Source organism: Akebia trifoliata, chromosome 6 (genome assembly GCF_017979445.1).
Source record: "Akebia trifoliata isolate Shusen 1 chromosome 6, ASM1797944v1, whole genome shotgun sequence".
Lineage (NCBI taxonomy): Eukaryota > Viridiplantae > Streptophyta > Magnoliopsida > Ranunculales > Lardizabalaceae > Akebia > Akebia trifoliata.
The window spans coordinates 22,008,757-22,031,097 of record NC_141380.1 but is presented as its reverse complement, the minus strand read 5'-3'; the positions used below and the strand labels follow the sequence as shown (position 1 = coordinate 22,031,097).

At 31.5% G+C, this 22,341-nt stretch overlaps 1 protein-coding gene across 1 annotated transcript; it reads left to right on the top strand.

Moving 5' to 3' along the window:
* The first annotated feature begins 2,506 nt into the window (after positions 1-2,506).
* On the top strand, positions 2,507-6,551 carry LOC147400407 (remorin 4.1-like). Its single transcript, XM_086446086.1, has 2 exons — positions 2,507-3,258; positions 6,044-6,551. Exons 1-2 carry the CDS (start codon positions 2,635-2,637, stop codon positions 6,233-6,235), a joined length of 816 nt encoding a protein of 271 aa, XP_086302212.1. The 5' UTR covers positions 2,507-2,634; the 3' UTR covers positions 6,236-6,551.
* The last annotated feature ends 15,790 nt before the right edge of the window (positions 6,552-22,341 follow it).

Here is a 22,341-nt window from a genome sequence, read left to right as displayed (position 1 = left end):
ATTACTTTATTTTTCAGATAATATTTAAATATCACATGACACGTCGACCGTATAATAATTTAAGATGAAGATCCAAGTGCAGTGCCACAGGTGCCCTCTTTCGACATAAGTGACGTCAGATATGATGTGACGTGATGTTTATTATCCGACACGTGTCGATCATCAAAATGATATATATCAGACTAACCTAACACGTGTTTTGTTGCTTTCTTAGACCTGACTTAATTATAGTGGAATAATAAAGTGGCCGACACCAACCAGAGAAAAAAATATCGAAGAATCTGCGTCTCTTTTTCTAGCTAACACATTTTAGATCCTGTATACCCTGGAGAAGATTTATTAACTCACTCCTTATATGCTTTCATTGCTCCCATGTCCAATGATCAGAATCTTCTTTTATTTTTGTTTGTCATACCAATAAATAATAAATAACACAAAAAATAGAATGCCTATCTTGTTCGATCACTATCTTTTTCATTACCAATCATCTCAATGTAAATTCCTAAATTTAGCAATATATACAAAAAAATATTAATAAGAACAATCAATAAATACAAGATTTATACTTGTGTCGACGGATGCATGATGAGAGTTTTCATCATATTTGAGAATTATTATATTTCTTATCTAAATAATAATTTCTTAACCTTAGTAATCTTTCCAAAAATAAATAATAGTTTCTTTGTATAAATACGAAATCTACCCTCTCTTTTGAGTTGTCATAAATCAGTACATCAAAACATGTGTGGTTGACGTGGTAAGGGCACATAACCATATATCTTTTTTCTTCGAGATACACAAGGAAAAGATCGATGATTCTATGTCCTTACCATGTCAACCACGTATATTTTGCGGCATCGATTTGTCATTAATTCTCTCTTTTTATTAGACAAACTGCAACCAATCAATCAATCAATAGATCAACCTGGCTGGATTGGATTACACTTGTAAAAAACATAAAGATGTGCATATAGTCCTTTTCCTAAGTTATAAACAACTTTTCCTAATTTACCTTTGTTTATGATGATAAAGAGAAGATATTCAAAAACTTAAAGGACTTTATTACAAAATGCATTTGAACCTTTAGTTCGGTCTGATTTTCTTTTTAAAAACAAGAACTATCATACCTTAAACAAAATATATTTGGCTTCATTATTTAGTGTTCTAATTTAAAAAAATGGTGTGCCCATATAAACTCTATATTTTATATATCATAACACCATACATCACAAAAAAAAAATGTTATCATACATTTGGTTTTGAGCCATGGGCTTGGAACATAACTTTAGGGCTGTCGAAGGTTTGAACCTACGAATTAGACTGATATTTGATGTCCAAGTCTAATGAGCAGGGTAGAATACAGTGTACTCCACGTGGCATGCAAAGCAGACGTGGAGTTAGGTTGAAACCCAACTCCCGGATGCACACGCTTAGTAATAATTGACTTTTAACTGTTCTACGTTTTTTCTAGTGACATTGGTGATTTAGACATGCACCTCTACGTGTTGGTCAATGTTGGAGATACCCCTTCCCGTGTTCCAAACTGATGAAATGCCCTTGACCTTGATTTTGTCCAGGTGACTAATGTAAATTGACACAAATACCCTTTCTTTCAACTTAGAGATAAAATCCTACCCTTGATTTTTCTCCTAGGAAAATTTTCATTTTCAAATTGATAACCTTTAGGATAAACTATTTATTACTTATTCAACCTTTTTAATCAATATATGATAGAAAATCCTTAATTTTTCTATCCAAAATTTCATCATTCTCCTTCTCCGTAAGTCCTATCTTGTCATTGAGGATTGAAGTTTCAAGGAGATGGTTAGAGTCGTAACATTGAAAACAAAGATAATTTATTTTTTTTCATTTTCAAGCAATTAACTTTTAGGATAAATTATATATTTTCAACCTATCTAATCTAGACTTCAATCCATTTTTGTTAATATCTTGTAGAAACCATGGATTCTAGTCTCGGGCTTGGTTCAACCATAGAACTCATGCTAAGGGTTGGTTTCCTCTAGTCATGTGCTGAAATTTGAGTGATCTCTTGACTTACTCAATTACATATTGGGAAACTTCCATATAGGGGGCGGGATGTGCAATTGTACGGACTAATCCTCTCACAAATGAGTGTGGGAATATATTATACAGAAAAAAAAAAAAAAAAAAAGAAGCAAGTCATGAATTTTCAAACCAAAATTTCATTGATCTCCAACTTCTTCAAAAATCTAATCTAGTTCCTGAAATTTTAAGGTCGATAGTTAACGATCTTAATTTTGAAGAAGAAGGTAAAAAACTTTTATATATTCTAACTGGTTTTAGGGCGAAAATCAATTAGAGTTTGAAGGTAAGGGCATTTAAGTCATTAAATTTAGTCTCTCTCGTAGAACACCTAGGTCAAAGGGCATGTCTAATCATTTTTGTCTTATTTGACGTTGTGGGTTGGGTGCCACGTTATCGTTGTCTAGGTTTTACTTGCATTGAAGGTGGACGTGTATATGTGTGGTTCAAAATCCCTAATCCTAAATGATTAGAGCAAAAGCCAAAAGTAAATTAGAGTCTTCTTTCCTTGTTCTATTCGTTCACTTCTTTGTTAAAAGTACATGACACATATACACAACTATATCAAACATGTTGAGTGATCAGACGGTAAATATCAATGGATCAGGTCAAGTTAACGATGAAGATGAAATCAGAGACATCCATGCTTTAACCCCAACAGTGGGCCCGAATCGAGCTCGAAGAACAGAAACATGGGAAACAAGTAGCCATCGATCTTCCTCTCTTTCTACAACAAGTGAAGGTTCTTCAAGTGAGAATTTTTCAAGTATGAGCAGAGAATTCAACGCTTTAGTGATTGCTGGATCAACAATTGGAAACAACAACAACAGCGCTTCCGAGAACGATGGAGGTGGTAACCATGGGATCAACAACTACAACAATCTTACTAGGATTGGAGAAGAAGAGGTGCCGGAGGAAACTAATCCACTTGCAATAGTACCAGATAATAACCCTTTAGACCCGGTTCCTTCACCTGGAAGAAGAGCCGTGGTTGGTTCATCTTCAAATATTGATCGGGTCGACCAAGTTACAATGCAGCAAGTGAAGAGAGATGAGACAGAGTCGAAGATATCCGCGTGGCAGACAGCGAAGATCTCGAAGATCAATAATAGATTCAAAAGGGAGGATGCGATAATCAATGGGTGGGAGAGTGAACAAGCTCAGAAGGCCACATCTTGGATGAAGAAAATTGAGGTAACTTTATAGGTTTTGAATAATTGATGATTGATCCCCAAATTTATCAATTTGGTCGGACCTTGGTTCAACCCTGGTTCGATTTGGTTGGATCAATATCAATTTAAATTTACCCAAAAATTTAGAAATATGTGTATTGTTTTTCTTAGATTACTTTCATTAATTTATTCTTCTCATCACAAAAAACGGTCGGTCGGACCACTGGTTGCCCCCCCTTTTTTTTTTTTTTTTTGAAGTTTAACAAATAAAAACAATCGTAAAGGTGTAACACACCTGGGGAAATACAGTTGAGATGAGATAAATTTCCTCGGGATAAGTATATGTTTCCTACGGATCATTTACCTTAGGGCGTATTTTCTCATCTCCGCTGTGTTTATTTGGCAATTTTTTTCTTTTGTTTTGGTCGTGAATCGATCTATAAAATACCACGTGGAAGATTATTTTGGATCGGTTCACTTAAACGAAGACTCATTTAAGGGTCGTGATAATTTGAATACCCCACGTGGCACACTCAATCGACTCCTAGACGTGACAAGTTTGAAAACAGTAGATCTGTATGTCTTGGGATACACAATTCTCTCAGGATATATTTATTTTTCATAGGAAAGTGTAGTGTTGTATCCCGAGACTTAAACCTGTCAAGAGAGTTGATTGAGTGTGCCATACTGGGTAGTCACAGTATCACGATTCCCTCATTTAAATGAGAGTCGTGATAATCTCACTCCCTCGCATGTGCTAGAATCGTAGATTTTATGGTTCGGGATACACATCCCCATAAATATGTGCAGTTGTGTATCTCGAAAAAAAAGTGATCTAGGATTTTAACACATGTCACCTTAGGAGAGTATAGCACGTGAGGGAGTCAGAAAATCATTACCTTTATCTCAAAGTAAATAATGAAATTTCATTAAAAAAAATGTTAAAGTGAATTCCTTTATCTCAAAGTAAAGGAAAGTGTTTGAACTGGCTGTTGATGTGGTAGTATGCAAAGAATCATAGATTTGTTTCCTTGTTTCTTGAGGAAATAAATCTATGGTTCTCTCCACATTGCCACTTCGACAGAATGTCCAAGGAAGTTAGTTTAGAACGATTCCGAGAAAAAACATCTATGGTTTTGTGCACACCTTCACGTCAGTTCACTGTCGAATGCAGTACTATAGAAACTCACATAGGCATTTTCCTAGACATAAGATGTTAAATGTGTTTGGTATGATAATGTCATAAAAAGCTTGTGTGGAAATTGTAACCTAGACAATTCGGTCTAGGTGACATCCAACTGGTGCACATGTCTTTACCACATGTGGCGGTTATGGCACCAAGGGGTCTCTAACATGTGCAAACCCAGCCCCTAATACCAGACGATCTATTTTGCACTACTTATGACCAAGACTTGATGTATATTATTTTCAGATTACTAGCTCATAAAGTTTGCCAGAGTTAGGATTTTGCCCACGTGTGGGCAACCAAGAGTGGAATTATTATTATTATTATTTGAAAGAGGGGGGGGGGGGGGGGGGGGCAACCAAGAGAAAAAATATGTTTTTTGTAAGGGTAATAACCATAGATTTTTTTTATCCTTCGTTATTTGTCACAATAACTTATAAATCCTTATAAACTATGAAAATTCTTGTGGGGGCAAGTGCCCCCACTTTAAATCCATCCATGGGGAGGACCCACATTAAAAAAAAATAGTTTTGGTATGTCAAGGGATATCATTATTGTTGAACGCATAGATTAGTCTTGGTTTTTTGAAATCAGCCATTAACCAATCTAATGTATTCAACAAGGAAATGTTACGTATTCTGGGACCTTCTCCACATAGATTTTGAACTTAACCTTCATGTTATCTTCTATGTTCTAGATAGTGGCTTCAAATAGACTGATTTAGTAAGCAACCATCTGATAAAAACTAGAGTAAGGTTTTTCCACTCTTTCTTCCTTTTCATGATTTCCTTGTTGAAGGGTTGTCTTAATCTTTCAAGTAAATGAATGAAAGAACACCATAAATAGAAAGTGATATATATGTTTATTCATATCTTTTATTCCCACTTCCACCTATGGTTCTATTGGTCTTCTTTTCTTCCTTTTAGAATCTCCGATTTGTACAAAAAGTACTAATTCTTGCTAGGGTAGTTATTAGACTTTTATTACACTTTCTTAAATGATTTATTTTCTTCCTTTATTTCCTAGCTAATTGAATTGTTTCTAGGTCTCAAATTAGCTCAATTTTGATTTTATTTGTTACAGACTTAGTATTCATCCATCTCAACTCCGTAAAGTATGATTGGTATTATTATTTTCTTGAACAGTTTTCATTTAGTTTGATTGATACAAGTCAATCACATAATTAACACCCTAAAGGCTCTCCCCTTTATCCATCAAACATTAATTACTTCAGTGACATCTCCTAACCAATATCCCTCATCTTTATGTATAGATGGACCAATATATTAGAAGTGACATGCATCTTTGGGTTATTTCTTGTCCAATCTTAACTAGTGCTTCATTCGTATGAGTGCTTTAACAAAAGTTGTGTTGCAAATATTTACTCTAGGTGTCACTTATCTTAAAATCTTTAGCTTCTAATACATCCATGATCTTTAGTTTTAGTTTTGAAATGAAAAGGATTGCATCAAGTTGTTCGATGGTGTAAAATAGTGTCAAAATATAAGCATGTATTCGGTCTATTTTTCCTTTTAATTGTTTCGTAATTTTATCTTTTCAAAATTTTCTTTTATACTGTTGTACAATAATGATGATTTGTTTTTTTTTTCCTATTATGCAGAGGAAACTTGAAGAAAAAAGAGTAAAAGCTCTTGAAAAAATGCAAAATGATATAGCAAAAGCACGTAGAAAGGCAGAAGAGAGGAGAGCATCAGCTGAGGCCAAGAGAGGAACAAAGGCAGCTAGGGTCATAGAAATAGCCAACTTGATGAGGACCCTTGGAAGGGCTCCTGCTAAGCGTTCCGTCTTCTAGTCCTCGTACACACTAGAATACACACTCTTCATGAAAATCAATATTTATATAGAACTGGTTAGTCTCCTAATACAGCCATGCACCCTTGACCTTTTAATCCTTGAAGGGTGGTTTAAGAGTTGCGCCAAATATATAGAATATTAAGGATAATTTGAATATGAAAATGCTTTCATTAAAGTGTGTTATTGATTGTGATGAAGTTTGAGGATAATGTTTGTCGAAGTGGGTTTTTATGTTATGTACTGCTTCTTATTGATTAATTACCTTGAATCTTTTTGAGATGAATCTAGATTTATATGGAGGTGACTTAATGGCATCTTTACATATTGGGTTAGATCTATAGCAAGCTAGACTTAACTATGTCAATTTATATTTTATTTTTAAGGAAAATTATTAAAAAATCACAAAAAAAAAAGAAATTAATTCGTAAAAGAATCAGATTTTTAAAAAATTATGAACACGAATCTTTTTTAATCTTTTAAAGGTCGAAAATTTAAAGGTCGAAAATGTACAAGAGGAGAGAGAAATTTTCGATCCTTAATCATTCTACTCTCTCTTTCTTCGTTTTCTCTCTTCTACTTTCACTTCTTTTCTCTCATATATTGAGATCTTGATCTTAATCAACATGATCATAATCGTGATCCGCATCATAAGACAATCATGATCACGTTGATTAAGAACAAGATCACGATCGTGATCATGATCATAATCATGATTGTGATCATGATCATCCTAGGACAATCATGGTCACATTGATTAAGATCAAGATCTCATGATCACGATCATGATCGTGTTGTTATTATAATCAATCAACAAATAAATTGAAAAGAGAGAAATATGAGAGAAATCATGATCACGATCTTCATCACAATCACGATCTTGATCGTGATTATGATCATGTTGATTAAGATCACAATCATGATTTTGATCTTAATCAACGTGATCATGATTGTCCTACAATACAGATCACGATTATGATCTTCATCATGATTATAATCATAATTACAATCATAATCTTGATCATAATCATGATCACATTGATTAAGATCAAGATCTCACGATCAAGATCAATATCAAGATCTTAATATATGAGAGAAAATAGGTGAAAGTAAGAGAGAGAAAATGAAGAAAGAGAAAGAGGGAAGAATGAAACCGAGGGAAAAAGAAAACAGGTGAAAGTAGGAGAGAGAAAATAAAGTAAGAGAGAGAAAAAGGGTCAAAAATTTCTCTCTCTTCCTATACATTTTCGGCCCTTAAAGGACCGAAAAATGTTCGTTTTATAATTTTTTAAAATTTGATTTTTTTTACGAATTATTTTTTTATTTTTTATTTTTTTAAAATAATTTCCCCTTATTTTTATCAATTAATTTATTTTGGAAAAATGATATACTCACAAGTAAGAGTAAGGCGTATAATGTCTATTAAAAAATCAATGTTAAATCTATTGACGTCTTGAAAGCAGCATTATTATGTCGGTTATAATCTGATGTTATATTTCGGTAATAATGTCGATTTTAAATGTACCAACGTAAAAATTAAATCAATAAAAATATTATTTAAAATTATTTTTTATAATTCAACGTCGATTTTATAAAAATTGTTGTTATATGTATATAACGGAGGCTTCATAAAAATAACCGAATATCTCTATATATATAGATACCACCTCCGCCTACACCACCACACCACCACCATGCACAAACATAAACATTAATTCCACCTCTTACCAACTTTGCTAATTAAGTTGCCACTTTAGAAATTTGCACTATGCTACCACCACCACCATGCACAAACAGAAACATTCCACACCTCTTACCAATTTCGCTAAGTTGGCAGTTCAAATCATTGACCCATATAATGTCTATAATAAAAATACTAAATGGTTCTCTTACTTTCACTCCAAAACTCAAATATCATGAAATTAGTGTTTAACTTACATAAAGATTAACAATTCTAAAAAGACTTTATGGACAAGTCAAACTTCAATAATGGTAGCAATTATTTAGATCAAAATAAATCTTTGATTAACTTACATAGAGAATAACCAATTACACACACAAGGTAAGAATTTTAAATTGATTGCTTTGTAGTAATCTAGATGGAAATGAACTATCAAAATAAGTTTCATGTTTAGAGATTACTTATTTAAGAGTAACCATTATGTGAAAAAAAAAACCAATATTTGACGGACCAACCCATCAAATATGTCTGTCAAATATTTTCTTGTAGAATTTTTAATTTTTTGACGGCCTTTAACTGTCAAATTATTGAAGGATGAGCTTTAAAAAAAAAATTCTATAGTTTATGACCGTCAAATATGGACGTTTAACAAATAATAACACGATCATCTAATTCACCAATCAGAACAATTGAAATAGTAATAAAAAAAATCAAGAAAAAAAATCATAAAACAAAGATCATTCATAGAAATCAAATCTTGACCATCCAAGAAACTCAATTCATATTAAATCTAATTAGAAATTAAATACAAAACGTATCATTGCAATGCCAATTAATTCACAAACAATACTTCCATCTATTCCGGATAGCTTTGAGAACTCCCACTAGCGGGGTGCTAGAGCTTGAGGTCCTCGCACAACCACAAGAGATAGTTAAGATTTTAAAATATTGATTTCTAAGGTTGTGAAAGGTATGATAGAACTCATAAAAAGTAAAGAAAAACTAACATAGATAAAGTAACAAGCACATACAAGAGAAATCGAATTTTTAAAGTGGAAAAACCTTCCAATGAAGAAAGAAAATTCACGAGGCAAACTAACAACAAATCACTATGTCAAAATAGAGAGTACAAAGGTTACCAAACCCTAACTTGAATCTTATATAATTGGAGAAAACAATTGAGGGTTGCCTCATAAGGTTTTATACATGACCAATACCAATATTACAACCTTTGGAGTCTATCCTGGCTAATCTTGTGCAAATTATGCCACCACCATCATGCCACCACGACCAACACGACCAATCACCACTACAATCACCACTACCACCACACTTGGCCCAATCTTGTGCCAATTATGCCACCACCACTATGTAACCACAACTCCCACCGTGACCAATCTCCACCATCATGACACCAAACCCGGTCAATATTGTGTAAATTATACTTAATCTGTCATAGACTTCTATTTCTCACCTCTTTGTTCATTTGCAACCTATTTGTATTTACAATTGTAGAATAAAAAGATTAAATAAATAAATATAATATAAAATATTGACCAATTAAGAGAAATAGTATGAGATCAAAAGAAAAACACTGCACCATTGAAATACTCTTGTTGTCTAGATTTGTTTCATTATATGATTTCCTAAAATCATCCCTACAATCAAAACATTATTATAAGTGATCTTTACTTAAAAATCTCAAACTAATTAACATTATCAAATCATCCAGGTACACATACATACACAAACAAGTTTTAGTTTAAATACATACATAAGAAATGATCCAAGTTCATTATTATTTGAAATTCCTTGTCCAAACTTAACAATCGTTATTTTCCCAGATTCCACGAGAAGGATGTTCTGAGGCTTTATAATTAAATTACATCTTTAACTCTTTTGATGTATTCTCTCTGTACATCATCAATGTCTTCCTAACTATAGGTCTTATCACTATTGAACTGAACTATGTATTATAAGTCATTAGTAATTCAAATAACGTATTAATCGATTGAAGGTTAAAATTAACAAAATTATCATATATTACTTTGTTAAAGATCTTCTTTGTGTTGCTTTCAGGAATTTCAATGAGTTCTTTCATGAATCTCATTATATAGTACCTACAACTTGTATTGTCTATTTGTCTAGGATACCAAATACATTAATCATATAACAAACATAATTAGTATATATATATATTTAACTAGTGATAATCAACTTTGGGCTCTAAATAAATGTTTCAATTGTTATCGTTACATTTTTTTAAGATTATTATGCCCCTTTTTATACTATCTATTTCTGCTAATTGTTTTAATGAACTTTAACAATATTAATAAACAAATAAGGATAACAATATTAATAGATATTTAATTAATATTTAATAAGAAACATACCTTAAAATAAATGCTTTTGCCTGTGGCGAAGTAGATTCTCCTACCATATCAAAATTGTAAATCTCCTTATTTGATATGTCCATTACAATTAAGATCCAATGCCAATTACAATTAAATATATCACCTATATCAATCATCATTTATATTTAAGAATTATAAATAATGATATCTTTAATAAAAATACATATCCAAGAGTAAGAACTTCTGCCAACATTGCACTAACTTATTTTCAAGGTACTAAGATGCTAGCGCCTTGTCAATATTTTGTAGTAGAGTATGGATAGTATATGGGTTGGTGAAGTAAATCCAATCATGATTTAAGAATATATTTTGTTCGTACAAGTAATTGAAAAAAATAAGAAAAGTTAAAATACAATAATAATTAAAACTATTAAAGTTAATTAAATAACAAGTACATATATTTTACCTTATATATAATATTACGTTTTGATCATCAATTTTTTCATTTGACAGACGACCAACATATCCTCGATTGAGTAAAATAACTAGGAAGCTTCAACATAAATTCTATTATTGAAATTTACTTCATAAGTGTCATTCTTTTTTATATAAGTGCTTGAAATTTCACAATATCAACATCATTGTCATTAGAATCACTATTTTTCTAATATATCAAACTTTCAAATATATATTAGAGATTGATGTGCATATCTATATTTAACTACTAAGCCACACATTAATTCATAGTTACCTCCAAGTCTATTACAAGTAGATCTCATGACCAAACAATGAAACTGTCGATACTATCTTTGATAGTAGTGATCTCATCATTTACTAGCATAAGGATGGGGGCATTTGATTATATAGAAACATGTATTGATACATGAATGTGTCCCTCCGCCAATGCTTCACCATGCAATGACTCATTTATGATTCTCTAGTAATAGATTCCTTAACTAACAATGTTGGTCTTGGACTGATCTAAGTTCATTTTGCATTGCATTCCCTAGCCAAGATTATTATGGGATGGATCACAAGGTGGGCTGCTCTCAAACAATGGAGTCAGATCAATTCCCTTTCTTTTATCACTTTGAACCTAAATAGAAATATAAAAAAATATGCATTAAATGTTATACTTGAAATAATAAAGAATATTTGTATAAAGGAGATGAATTACCTTCGATTGTCTAATATTAAAATCAATTTTTTCTGAACAAGCAAATGCAACATGTAACATATTCATTTTTTGGTGTTTTTCAACCCAGACACATTGCATTCTAGTTTCCATATCTTCTCATCGCCTCTTATTGTATTTTTTATAAGGATTAAATATTTTTGTTTGTACAAGTAACTTTTCCTTGAGCTCTGTCACATATGTCTTTGATCCTCTATAAGGAGTTTGAAAGTATTGGCCTGGTGTTACATATTGTCCCAATCCTTTGACCCAATCGGGATGCTCAGGAATCTATAGTACCACATACAAAACATCGTTGGATCCTTGAATGCTTAGGATTTGTTCTTTACAGAAGTCAGCTCTAGCTCTAGAACCTGGCTTTTAGAAGAAGTAAAAGCTTAGAGCCTAAAAAGACATATCTAGCAAAAACTTGTTCGTTACAGAAGCACATAAGCCAAAAATTGATGTTTGTTTGACAGCTTTTTATTGCTGAATTCTGATCAAATGACTAGAATACCTTTAATGTTGATAATGCATTTAGAATTCACAAAAAATAAGTAGAATACCTTAATAAATATATAATTACACTAAATATATATAAATATACTAAATTTATATTAAAAAATTATAAAAATAATTATTTTCAATTTAAATAAATTTATAAATTTTATACTTCTATCAAAATTTCGACAGCATCTCCTCTTAAAACTAACATATGATAAAGAAAATATATGCATAATACACAATCCAACATCCACATAAAAATGAAGGATGTTTTGGCAATAAAGTAGTGATGATGAATTACTATTAATCTCGATAGTAAAGATGAAGGGTATTTTGATAATTCTTTTTTATTTTTAAGGTTAAGGTTTGGTTGAAAATTTGATTAAAGATAAAAGGTATTTTAGTAATTTCTTTTTATTTTTTAATGTTAAGTTTAGTTGAAAATTTGATTAAAGATGAAGGGAGTTTTAACAATTAGTAAAGATGAAGGGTATTTTGATAATTCCTTTTTATTTTTTTAAGTTAAATTTGATTGAAAATTTGATTAAAGATAAATGAAATTTTAACAATTGGTAAAGATGAAGGGTATTTTGATAATTTTTTTTTATTTTTTAAGGTTAAATTTGGTTGAAAATTTGATTAAAGATGAAGGTCATTTTAATAATTGGTAAAGATGAATGGTATTTTGGTAATTTTTTATTTTTTTTTTTTACAGTTAAGTTTGACTGAAAATTTGATTAAAGATGAAGGGTATTTTAGTAATCTTATTTCATTTTTTAAGGTTAAATTTAGTTGAAAAAATATTAAAGATGAAGCGTATTTTGGTAACTACACTTGAGCCATTTAACATTTTTGGCTTTAAGCAAAAGTCATTTGAAGAAACCTCTCTTGGAAGACTTCTTTTAGGAGTTATTTTTGAGCTTCAATTAAAATCCGAAGAGCCAAAAAAGCTTAAACAAACATAATTTATTTAGCTTTTTTGGTTTAAAAGCATAAAAAGCAAAAAAAACTGGCTCCTGAAACCCAAAAGAATACGGCCTTAAACTACTATTATCAACTTGTTTTAATAACTTATTTTATAAAAAAACATTACTAGATTCAATATTGATATAAAATTTTGAAGTTTAATCAAATAGATAATTACATAAGACAGCTCACAATTTATCCCCCTTTAGCTTGTGGATTCATTGATATAATCTTCTTTTGAATTGTGACAAGTTTTATTCCAAATTTTTCCTAACTTAATTGTTTCTTTAGATGAAAGCTCATCACTAACTTTCTGTTAAATATAATTAAGTAAGACAACTCACAACTTAACCACCATTAGCCTGTGAGTTCATTGATATAATCTCCTTTTAAAATTTGGCAAGCTTTCTTCCAAAGTTTTCCTTGCTCAATTGTTTCTTCTGATGAAATCTCATCGCTAACTTTCTGTTAAATATAATTAACTTAAATTAATTACAATAAGAGTTAAAAAATAAAATGATAAACTTTGAAAGACAATAACCATCTTCTATATCAAACTCAAGTAGCATTTTCTACTAAGGTAATAAGGGTAAACATTATTCAACTGTCTTTTACTTTGAGTCATTTTAAACTTTTGAAACTCCTCTATCACTTTGAATTTTATGAATTCGTCACAGTCAGCTTATTGGATGAATTGGTATTTATTTGGAATATTACAAAGTTTTTCATATTCCTTGTCATTCATGTAAGGAATGACGTGCTTTATTATTATCTTATTCTTAAAATCCCCCTATTTTGCCCCCATATCTTGGATTATTTTTTTTTGGATTGTTCGTTCCACTATAAACTTGGACTGGAAGATGACAGTGGATTGTTAAGTTAGTTTTGAAACAAATTAGTAATTTAGAATACTAAATTTAAAATATCTACATTTATTTATCACAGACTATGAATTGTCTTTCGTTGATGTAGGCACTTGCTACTTATAAAGACATATTGGCGTGCCAATGAGCCAATGTATGAACTAAAACTCTTGTCAATAGATCTTATTGGAACCCACATGGTATTGTATTCAAGTTATTTCCTATTAATAGATCTAGTAAATTATGGCATCATTGTTGAACCACATCAACTTTTCTTTTTTCTATCTTGGCTACTAGTAGTTTGAGATGGATCCATTTATGAAATAATAATTAGATATTAAGTGTGATTGTATTAAAAAAATGGATATTAAAATATTTAGATATTAAAAGAACCATGATGAATAAAAATTATAATTTAAATAAATGCATGTATTAAAAATGCATATGAATCAATTCATGTTCTATTACAATTATATCTCATATAAGATAATATCAAATTATGATCAACTAAATCAAATAATTCCATGTTTGGCAATGCATTGGTATAAGATTGAATTTTGTTTATGACATCATCAATGTTGTCGTTAGTAGGATACTCTTTTGTAGGAATTGATAGAATAATTGAATATTTTGAATCAAGTTGGTATTCTATGTAGAAAAGTAGTTTGGCATGAGAAGCAAAAAATAAAAGAATTATTTTTATGACCAAGTCTACACTACGTGAAAACTGGAAAAATCAACATAAAAAATTGACAGGCCAAAGCCCACGAATTTTAGAAACTAAATTTTGACGGTCTAGGACTGTCGAAATTCTTGATGTTCCTAGATTTGACGGCTTAGAGTTGTCAAATTTCTCTCATCCTTTATTAATTTGACAATTTCGGCCCGTTGAAAAAAAAATTTTGATAATGAAAAATTCGACAACAATTTGACCTCTTGGTCCGTTGAATTTTTTGAAATTTGATGGCCCAACACCGTCAAATTTGGGATTTTTTCACATTGTGCTACCAAGCTCAACTATCATGAAACCAAGGTCATCAGTTGTGATGTTGTTATTGTTATCGATTCAATCACACTTAAACAATGAAATCTTAAGCATATCATGATCAAGTAAAAATATCTCGACAATAACACCACATTAACACATATTTGCAATTACAGGATTCTTATCTTTGGCACTTGGGACATGCGAAGACGTGGCATTTACAAAAGTCCTACTATTTTGGGTGACGTGACCACCATCACGATTTTTTGTATTATAATAATGTCCATTGATGATAAAATCAGCACATTTAATTAGTCCACATAGTTTGACTTCGTTCACGAGATGCACCATAAGATGAATCATGAGATCAAAGAATAAAGATGAAAAATATTTTCAAACAAACATAGGGTGACTACTAGCTCTTTCTATATATCATTCAATCTTTTTACATGGACTACTTTACTACAGATAACATTGAATTTTTTTTTTCTTCTAATAGCATACCTATGTGTTTAGGCAAAATCGATCGCATTGTCATAAGTAATTACTGTATCAAAATATGACAATCATAGAAGACCATACAACTTTGAGTTTTCCATTGAAACACTATTTATAAAATTTGAAAAATACCCAACAACACCTTGAGATCATATAGTGTTTTGTAAATTTTTTTTTTTTTGGTCAATCGATAAGGTATATAATGTCGATGGCAAGTATGTTGTATTCTCTAAAGTCTCCGATACCAATTCATTCCTTATACCTATATTTAAAAAATCATTACAACTATTTGAAAATGACCTCGATCCACGTGTGTGAATCTACTTTTTTTGTGTTTGTGAGTCTCCACGATCATGACTTTAATTCGGAAAAAGGTACTAATCTATGAAAAGAAAGAGTTCGGGGATCATGTTACGAGATCGAAAGGTGTTAGGCACCAATCCCGCACGACGAACGTCGATCTACTTTCTCAAAAAATTACATTGCAAAATAAAGACCTAAAAAATCAAAACAAAATATTACCTTTGTTATTTGAGTGATTGTGACGGTTGATCCCCTTAGAATTTTGTGGAGAGCGTTCTTTGTGTAAGTCTTCCTACTTTTGTCTCCATTACTAGATGCGCTTCTAATATCCGAGATGATGTATTCCTCTTAGATCTAAATATTTTTTGATTTTTCTAGGTGTTTTTTGAGGCTTTATAAGTATTTTTTAGTAAAAAAATGGGGTTTAGATGTTAGGTAGGGACTTGGGACTTCAAATTTAGGGTTTTGGGAAGGATGGAGAGAATTTTTGGTCTCTCTTTCTAGGATTTTTCTTAACCTCCGAGTTTAGGTTGTGGAAGCTCCTTTTTATAGAGTTTTTTAGCAGTTTTTTCAATTTGACTAGGTTTTTTCAAGATAAAGTTAAGTTGTTTAATTAAAGTTTAATTAAGATTTTAATTCTTATGTACAATGAAGATTTTTAAGTTTTTGGAAAACCCTTTAATTATATTTTTAATTCTTTGGAACCCCCGGTTAGAGAGGTCTTTTAATAAATATTATGTGGGCCTTATTTAAATAAGTGAGCTACCACTTAAAATTTTGCCTGTGGGCTTAATTAATTGATTTTTTTGTTCAAATTTTAAATTTAATTTATTAAGATTTCACTTTATGTTCATTAATGTTTTAATTATTCATTTCAGATTTTTTTATTTTTAGGGTTGGAAAAATTACCGTTTTGCCCTCAAAGAGGGCTTTTGAGTTGAAATGTTGATTTTCGATGTTTTGGGATATTTTGAAATCAATTTTTCGTAAGGAATTCAATGAGAGTATTAGTTTGTATCATATATTGATTTTTTGGCATGAAATGATCGTGGACCCTATGAGGGTGTTTTCGTAATTTTGTCGAATTTCACGAAAATTGGTGAAACAGTTTATTTGGTTTTAGTTTGTTATTTTATGTATTCGAAAGGATTTTCCTAAATGTAATGTAGGCTCTAGGGGTGTTTTGATGTTTAAGGGTATTTTGATAATTTGATTATTTTTTAGTTATTTTTCTCGTAAAACTTTTTTTTGTCTCAAAATGATAATTTCTACGTTTTGAGTCATATATTCCTAATGTAGCGTGGTTTCTAAAGTTTTTATTTCTTGAAATACCTTATCTGAATTTCTGAAATATATTTAATAATAAATAAAAAATATTGAAATATTCATCCATCATTGAGAACTGTCACAATCGGGTTGATGAGTTGATTAATTAGACGAGTGTGAAAATTAGGTATGTACAGATACCCCTCTTAGGTAGAAGGTTGAAGTAAACTAGATAACAAATCTACTTTGGTAGATAGTACGATATCTGAATGTCAAAGCTAGTGATAGATCATTTTGCAGTCTAATTTAAAAATTTGTCGAGGCGTTCAGATCTTTGAGGGTAAAACTCTCTCCGAACTAAAAATTTGTCAAGTCCTTGAGCCTGAACTCTCACTAACGAACGATGTCAAATCCTTGAATTTTACAAAATTCTCCCTAGATATTGCAAATGTCATGAACGTGCACGTGTGTGCAATGGTGTGATGCTTGAGGAGTATTCTATCGTAATCAATAATCATTGAAAATAAATTCTCATCGATTAAAAAAGTATTAGGTCTTAGAGATCTTCTCTCATTGACACAAATGATTCAAATTGACGTGCAACGGAAGCAATGAAAATAATCATACAATTATGACAAGGTTGAATAACGAGGTAATTAGAGTCATAACATTATCAGAATCAGGTGATGTAGGAACTTCATTAAATCCTATTGAAATTCTTTTTTAAAGTTCAAAAAAATTTGAGTCTCGTTTATCGGACTCAAGCTTATTGGAGCCACGCTTCTCGGGCTAAAGTTGTAGGAACTTAAAAATCTTATTCAAGTTGGAGTCTCGTTTCTCAGACTCGAACTCATTGGAGCCATGCTTCTCGAGCTAAGGTTTGTAGGAACTTAAAAAATCCTATTCAACTTAGAGACTTGTTTCTCGGACTCGAATTCATTGGAGCCACGCTTCTTGGACTAAGGTTTGCAGGAACTTTAAAAATCCTACCAAAGTTGGAGTCTCGTTTCTTGGACTCGAACTTACTGAAGTCACGCTTCTCGGGTTAAGGTTTGCAAGAACTTAAAAAATTCTATCAAATTTAGAGTCTTGTTTCTCGGACTCGAACTTATTAGAGTCATGCTTTTTGGACTAAGATTAGTTAAAGATTCGGTATTATATAGCTCAAAGGTTGAGAGATTGGGTCGTTATTGGCTTATCATGCATCTGGATTCATAATTATCATTGGATTTTGTCGGACTTTTAGACTTTCGGGTAAGATTTTCTTTTTTGATCATGTGATTAAAAATGAAAATCTTGAAATCACAAAAATGCCATAGTTTGAAAGTTTGCAAGAACTTAAAAAATCCTACCAAAGTTGGAGTCTTGTTTCTCGGACTCGAACTTACTGGAATCACGCTTCTCGGGCTAAGGTTAGTTAAAGATTCAGTATTATATGGCTCAAAAATTGAGAGATTGGACCGTTATTGGCTTATCTTGTATCTGGATTCATAATTATCATTGGACTTTGTCAGACTTTTAGACTTTTGGGTAAGATTTTCCTTTTTGATCATGTGATTAAAAATGAAAACCTTGGAATCATAAAAATGTCCCTAGTTTGAAGGTTGACTTCTAACTGGAACTTGACTATGAAATTGATGGAATAGATTGTACTTGAAAAATATAGATGAGCAACTATGGACTTTGATGAATAACAAATAGAAGAATCGACATTCCTTTAAATTCAAAACTCTTAAGATTACCATATGTGCAATAAGGATTTGATTATTTTCTTTCAAGTTTTCTTTTTTGAGAAATGCTTCAACTAGACTTAAAATCTTGATAATTATTGGAATAGAAGATTTTTATCTTCAAAGTGATCGATGGTTTTACACTTTCTTTTAGTAAACACTTGGACAATTAAACATACTCTTAAATATCTAACATGTTCAAGATGACTTTCGAGTTTCGTCGATTTCAACATTGTCTTCGTTGGATGTGAGTTATTAGCTAAAAATGAATGTTGTAGCATGAATAATTTTCTATATTTCCTAGTAAACTTCCTTTCGAGTTTTTCTTCTCAATGGAATTTTTTATTTTCCTTTTTTGCATCCTAATTTTTGCTTAAGTTACTTTTTCAGGGTTTCAACCTAGCGGATTTTGTTTTTCTTTTTCTGAAGATGTCTTGATTTTTGCCTAGGTTGTCTTTTTAGGTTTTCAGCCTAGCAAGCTTTCTTTTTTATGGTTATGCCCTAACTTTTGCCTAGGTCATCCTTTCGGATTTTCAACTTAGCGGGCTTCTTTTTTCTTGATGATTTTGAATATTCAACTCGACAACTTCCTTCTAGGTTGCCTTTTCAAATTTTCAACCTAGCAAGCCTTCTTTTTTTATGGTTGTGTCCTAACTTTTGCCTAAGTCGTCCTTCCGAGTTTTCAACTTAAACGGATTTTTTTCTTCTTCTTGATGATCTTGAATATTTAACTCAATAACTTATTTGTCTCCTGCACATTAACTGAGTCAATTAGTATTCAGGGGGACTTAATAGGTAGGCTTAGGACATGATTGAGAAAGAAAAAGTATAAAGCTCGACTTTTCAAAATGTCCCTACTCTGATATTATCTTTTTTTTATCAATTCTTTTGATTATCTTTTTTCTTCAATGCCCCTAGTTTGATAGTTTTTTCTTTTATGTCAATTCTTTTGACTCTTTCTTTTAATGCCCCTAGTTTGACATGACTTCTTTTGAACCTTTCAATAGGGGATTTTACTTTTGGATAATACCTTTCTTAAGAGAATATATATTTTTTTTTTTTTGTGATCGGGCCTAAAGTGACTTCTTAGGTTGCCTACGTACCCCAAATATTTCTTTTCTCTTTTAGGATCAAGTCAAAATGTAGTTCATACTACTTCCCTCCCAGATTGGTTGGTGTGGTTTAGAAAAAAGAAGCTATTGATTTTTTTAAAATCTGTGAGGGATTAAAGAAGGTTATCTTTTTCTTGATAAGATAGAAAAATGATTCAACCAAAGAAGGCATCCTTTGGAGAAATGCTACTTGATTTGGTCAAAGTTTCCGGAACTTTGTATCTGAATTGCTCTATCAAGTAAGGCCTTTTTTTGAGAAGGAATACTCTTCAATCTTCTTTTACGAAATTGAGTGTGATTGAATTTTTTGTATATGACATTGACTCGTTCAACCCTTTCCAAAGTTTGAAGAAAATCTCATATTTTTTTGCGAGTGAGAACTTTTCTTTCTCGAGTGAAAAACATGATGAATCACTTCTTGCGGATCTTAGCACTTTTGTCGATGGTATTAACTACATCATTCTTGACCGATAATCTTTGATTTTGAAGTTTACCTTCGATTTTATACCTTGATTTATTTTGGTGCAATCTATCAATATATCCTCATGAGATTATGCATGAACATTGTTAAATTTCTCAAATAATTTTATTATTCTCTCATGTTTCCCTGAATATAATGTAGTACCCATTTACACTTTTTGAGTATACTCTTTATATTTCAATATTTATCAAGCTTGATTAGTGAGTCTTGAGTCATTTCTCATGTCAAATTTTATATTCATATTATTATTGTGCGCATGGTAATCAAAAGCTTCTTTATTTTATTGGAATTGAAAAACATAGACTGGAAAACTTAACTAAAATTAAAAAATTAAAAAAAAACTAACGTAACTGAAATGTCCAACTGAATTTAAAGACTGACAAAAATTGAATTGATACTAAAAGAAAACTCAATGACGCTTATCTACAAAGCGGAGAGATCCTTCTGGGTGGATGGACATACTATTATAGTGAGGGTAGACTACTTGGACTTGACATTGTTACTTTGGCTAAACAACTATTTTGACGGACCTAAAGTAGCACAGATGGCTGTTTAGAACATTTGGGAACAATTATTATCTGATTGAAAGTAAATCAAGATTAACCATTGATTCTAAAGATTTGACTCTTAACCACATGATTAAAATTTTGAAATTAACCTAAGTCCGGTGGGAAACATTGAATCCAAATACACTATAAGTCTATAGTAACCAAAAAGGTAAAAAAGATTAGTCATGGGTCTACTCTTGATTGGGATCAGACCTTTGATCAGACAAATTAATTTGACCTTAAGATCGAATCTATTTGGTATAAAATGATCTGAATCTTTGAAAGCAAAATCAATTGGTCCAACTAGTTTAGTGTTGATCAATTTGATTCAATAGTCGATTGGCCTAATTGGTTTAATTGGTTCAAATTGATCGGCACATTTCATAGATTGGGTCGGACCGATATTGCCACTTTAGTTTGAATGGTCTAGATCGGTTCGCCCACTTACCTGTTGGTTGGATTGAATAGAGCAACCTGGGAACATCCATAGTAGGTCCGGGTCATGACTTATATGAAGGTTCCTAGACTGTAGGTTTACTACGTGCAATGCAATTTATCTGACGACCCTTGCCTAAGTGTACCTATATACCTTCCGAGTGTACTCAATCAAACAGTACATGGTGACTTAGTTTGATATACCGTATAAGTATTCAAAGTGATAATCTGAGTTTCCAACCCAAATCTTTGAAATCGAAAGTAGTCAGTTTAATCCTCAGTTGAGAGGTGGCGCACAATGTTGAGTAAAGGCACTCTTAAGTCACCTTTCATCTAGAATAGACATTGTTTATCTCCTTAATACACGAGGTACAACGGGTCAGGATCTCGCTTAGGCACTGATTTTGACCAAGAAGTGCGATTAATGCAACTTAGATTAGCTTTGATACATCGTATAGGTACGAGTCTAGGGTTGTAACTTTTATAAATGGTTTAACATCCCACAAGGGGACCGACCACGTAGTAGTACTACGTTGGCAATTGAGACATGTGACTTTACGACTTACAATAGGACAAAGGCTTAGGTCGCTCCAGCGTGAGTGCATCAATATACCTTTCAGAATTACCTGATCGAATAGTACTTATAGACACCCCATTTTTGCACTCGCCTGATTAATCAACTCGTCAATCCGATTGCAATGATTCCCAATGATGGATGTGTATTCCATTGCTTTATTTTGTTACCAGATGTGTTTCAGAAATCCGGATGAGGTATCTCGAATTGATAAAACCTTAGAAACCACGCTACGCTAGGAAAATACGACCCCAGAAACATAGAAATCATCATCTTGCAGACTAAAAAGAAACTTCACGATAAAAATCAATAAATCGGAACCAAATAAATCATTTCACCAATTTTAACAGTATTTGACAAAATTACGAAAATGCCCCTCATAAAGTTTACAATCATTTCACATAAAAATTTTCATAAATGACACAAACCAACATTCTCATTGAATTCCTTACGAAAAACCGATTCTAAAACATCCTAGAACATTAAAAATCGACTTGAAACGTGAAAAGTCCTCTCCGGGGGTAAAACGGTAATTTCACAATTTTCATAATTAAAAAATTAGAAATTAATAAATAAAATATTAAATAATTAAAGTGAAACATTGATGAAATTAATTTAAAATTTTGAACCTAA

What these genes read in the sequence shown, in the direction of transcription:
- LOC147400407 (XM_086446086.1), top strand. Translation starts at nt 2,635, where the DNA reads ATGTTGAGTGATCAGACGGTAAATATCAATGGATCAGGTCAAGTTAAC. An exon ending in CTTGGATGAAGAAAATTGAG is followed by an intron (nt 3,259 to 6,043) that starts GTAACTTTATAG and finishes CCTATTATGCAG; the next exon opens with AGGAAACTTGAAGAAAAAAG.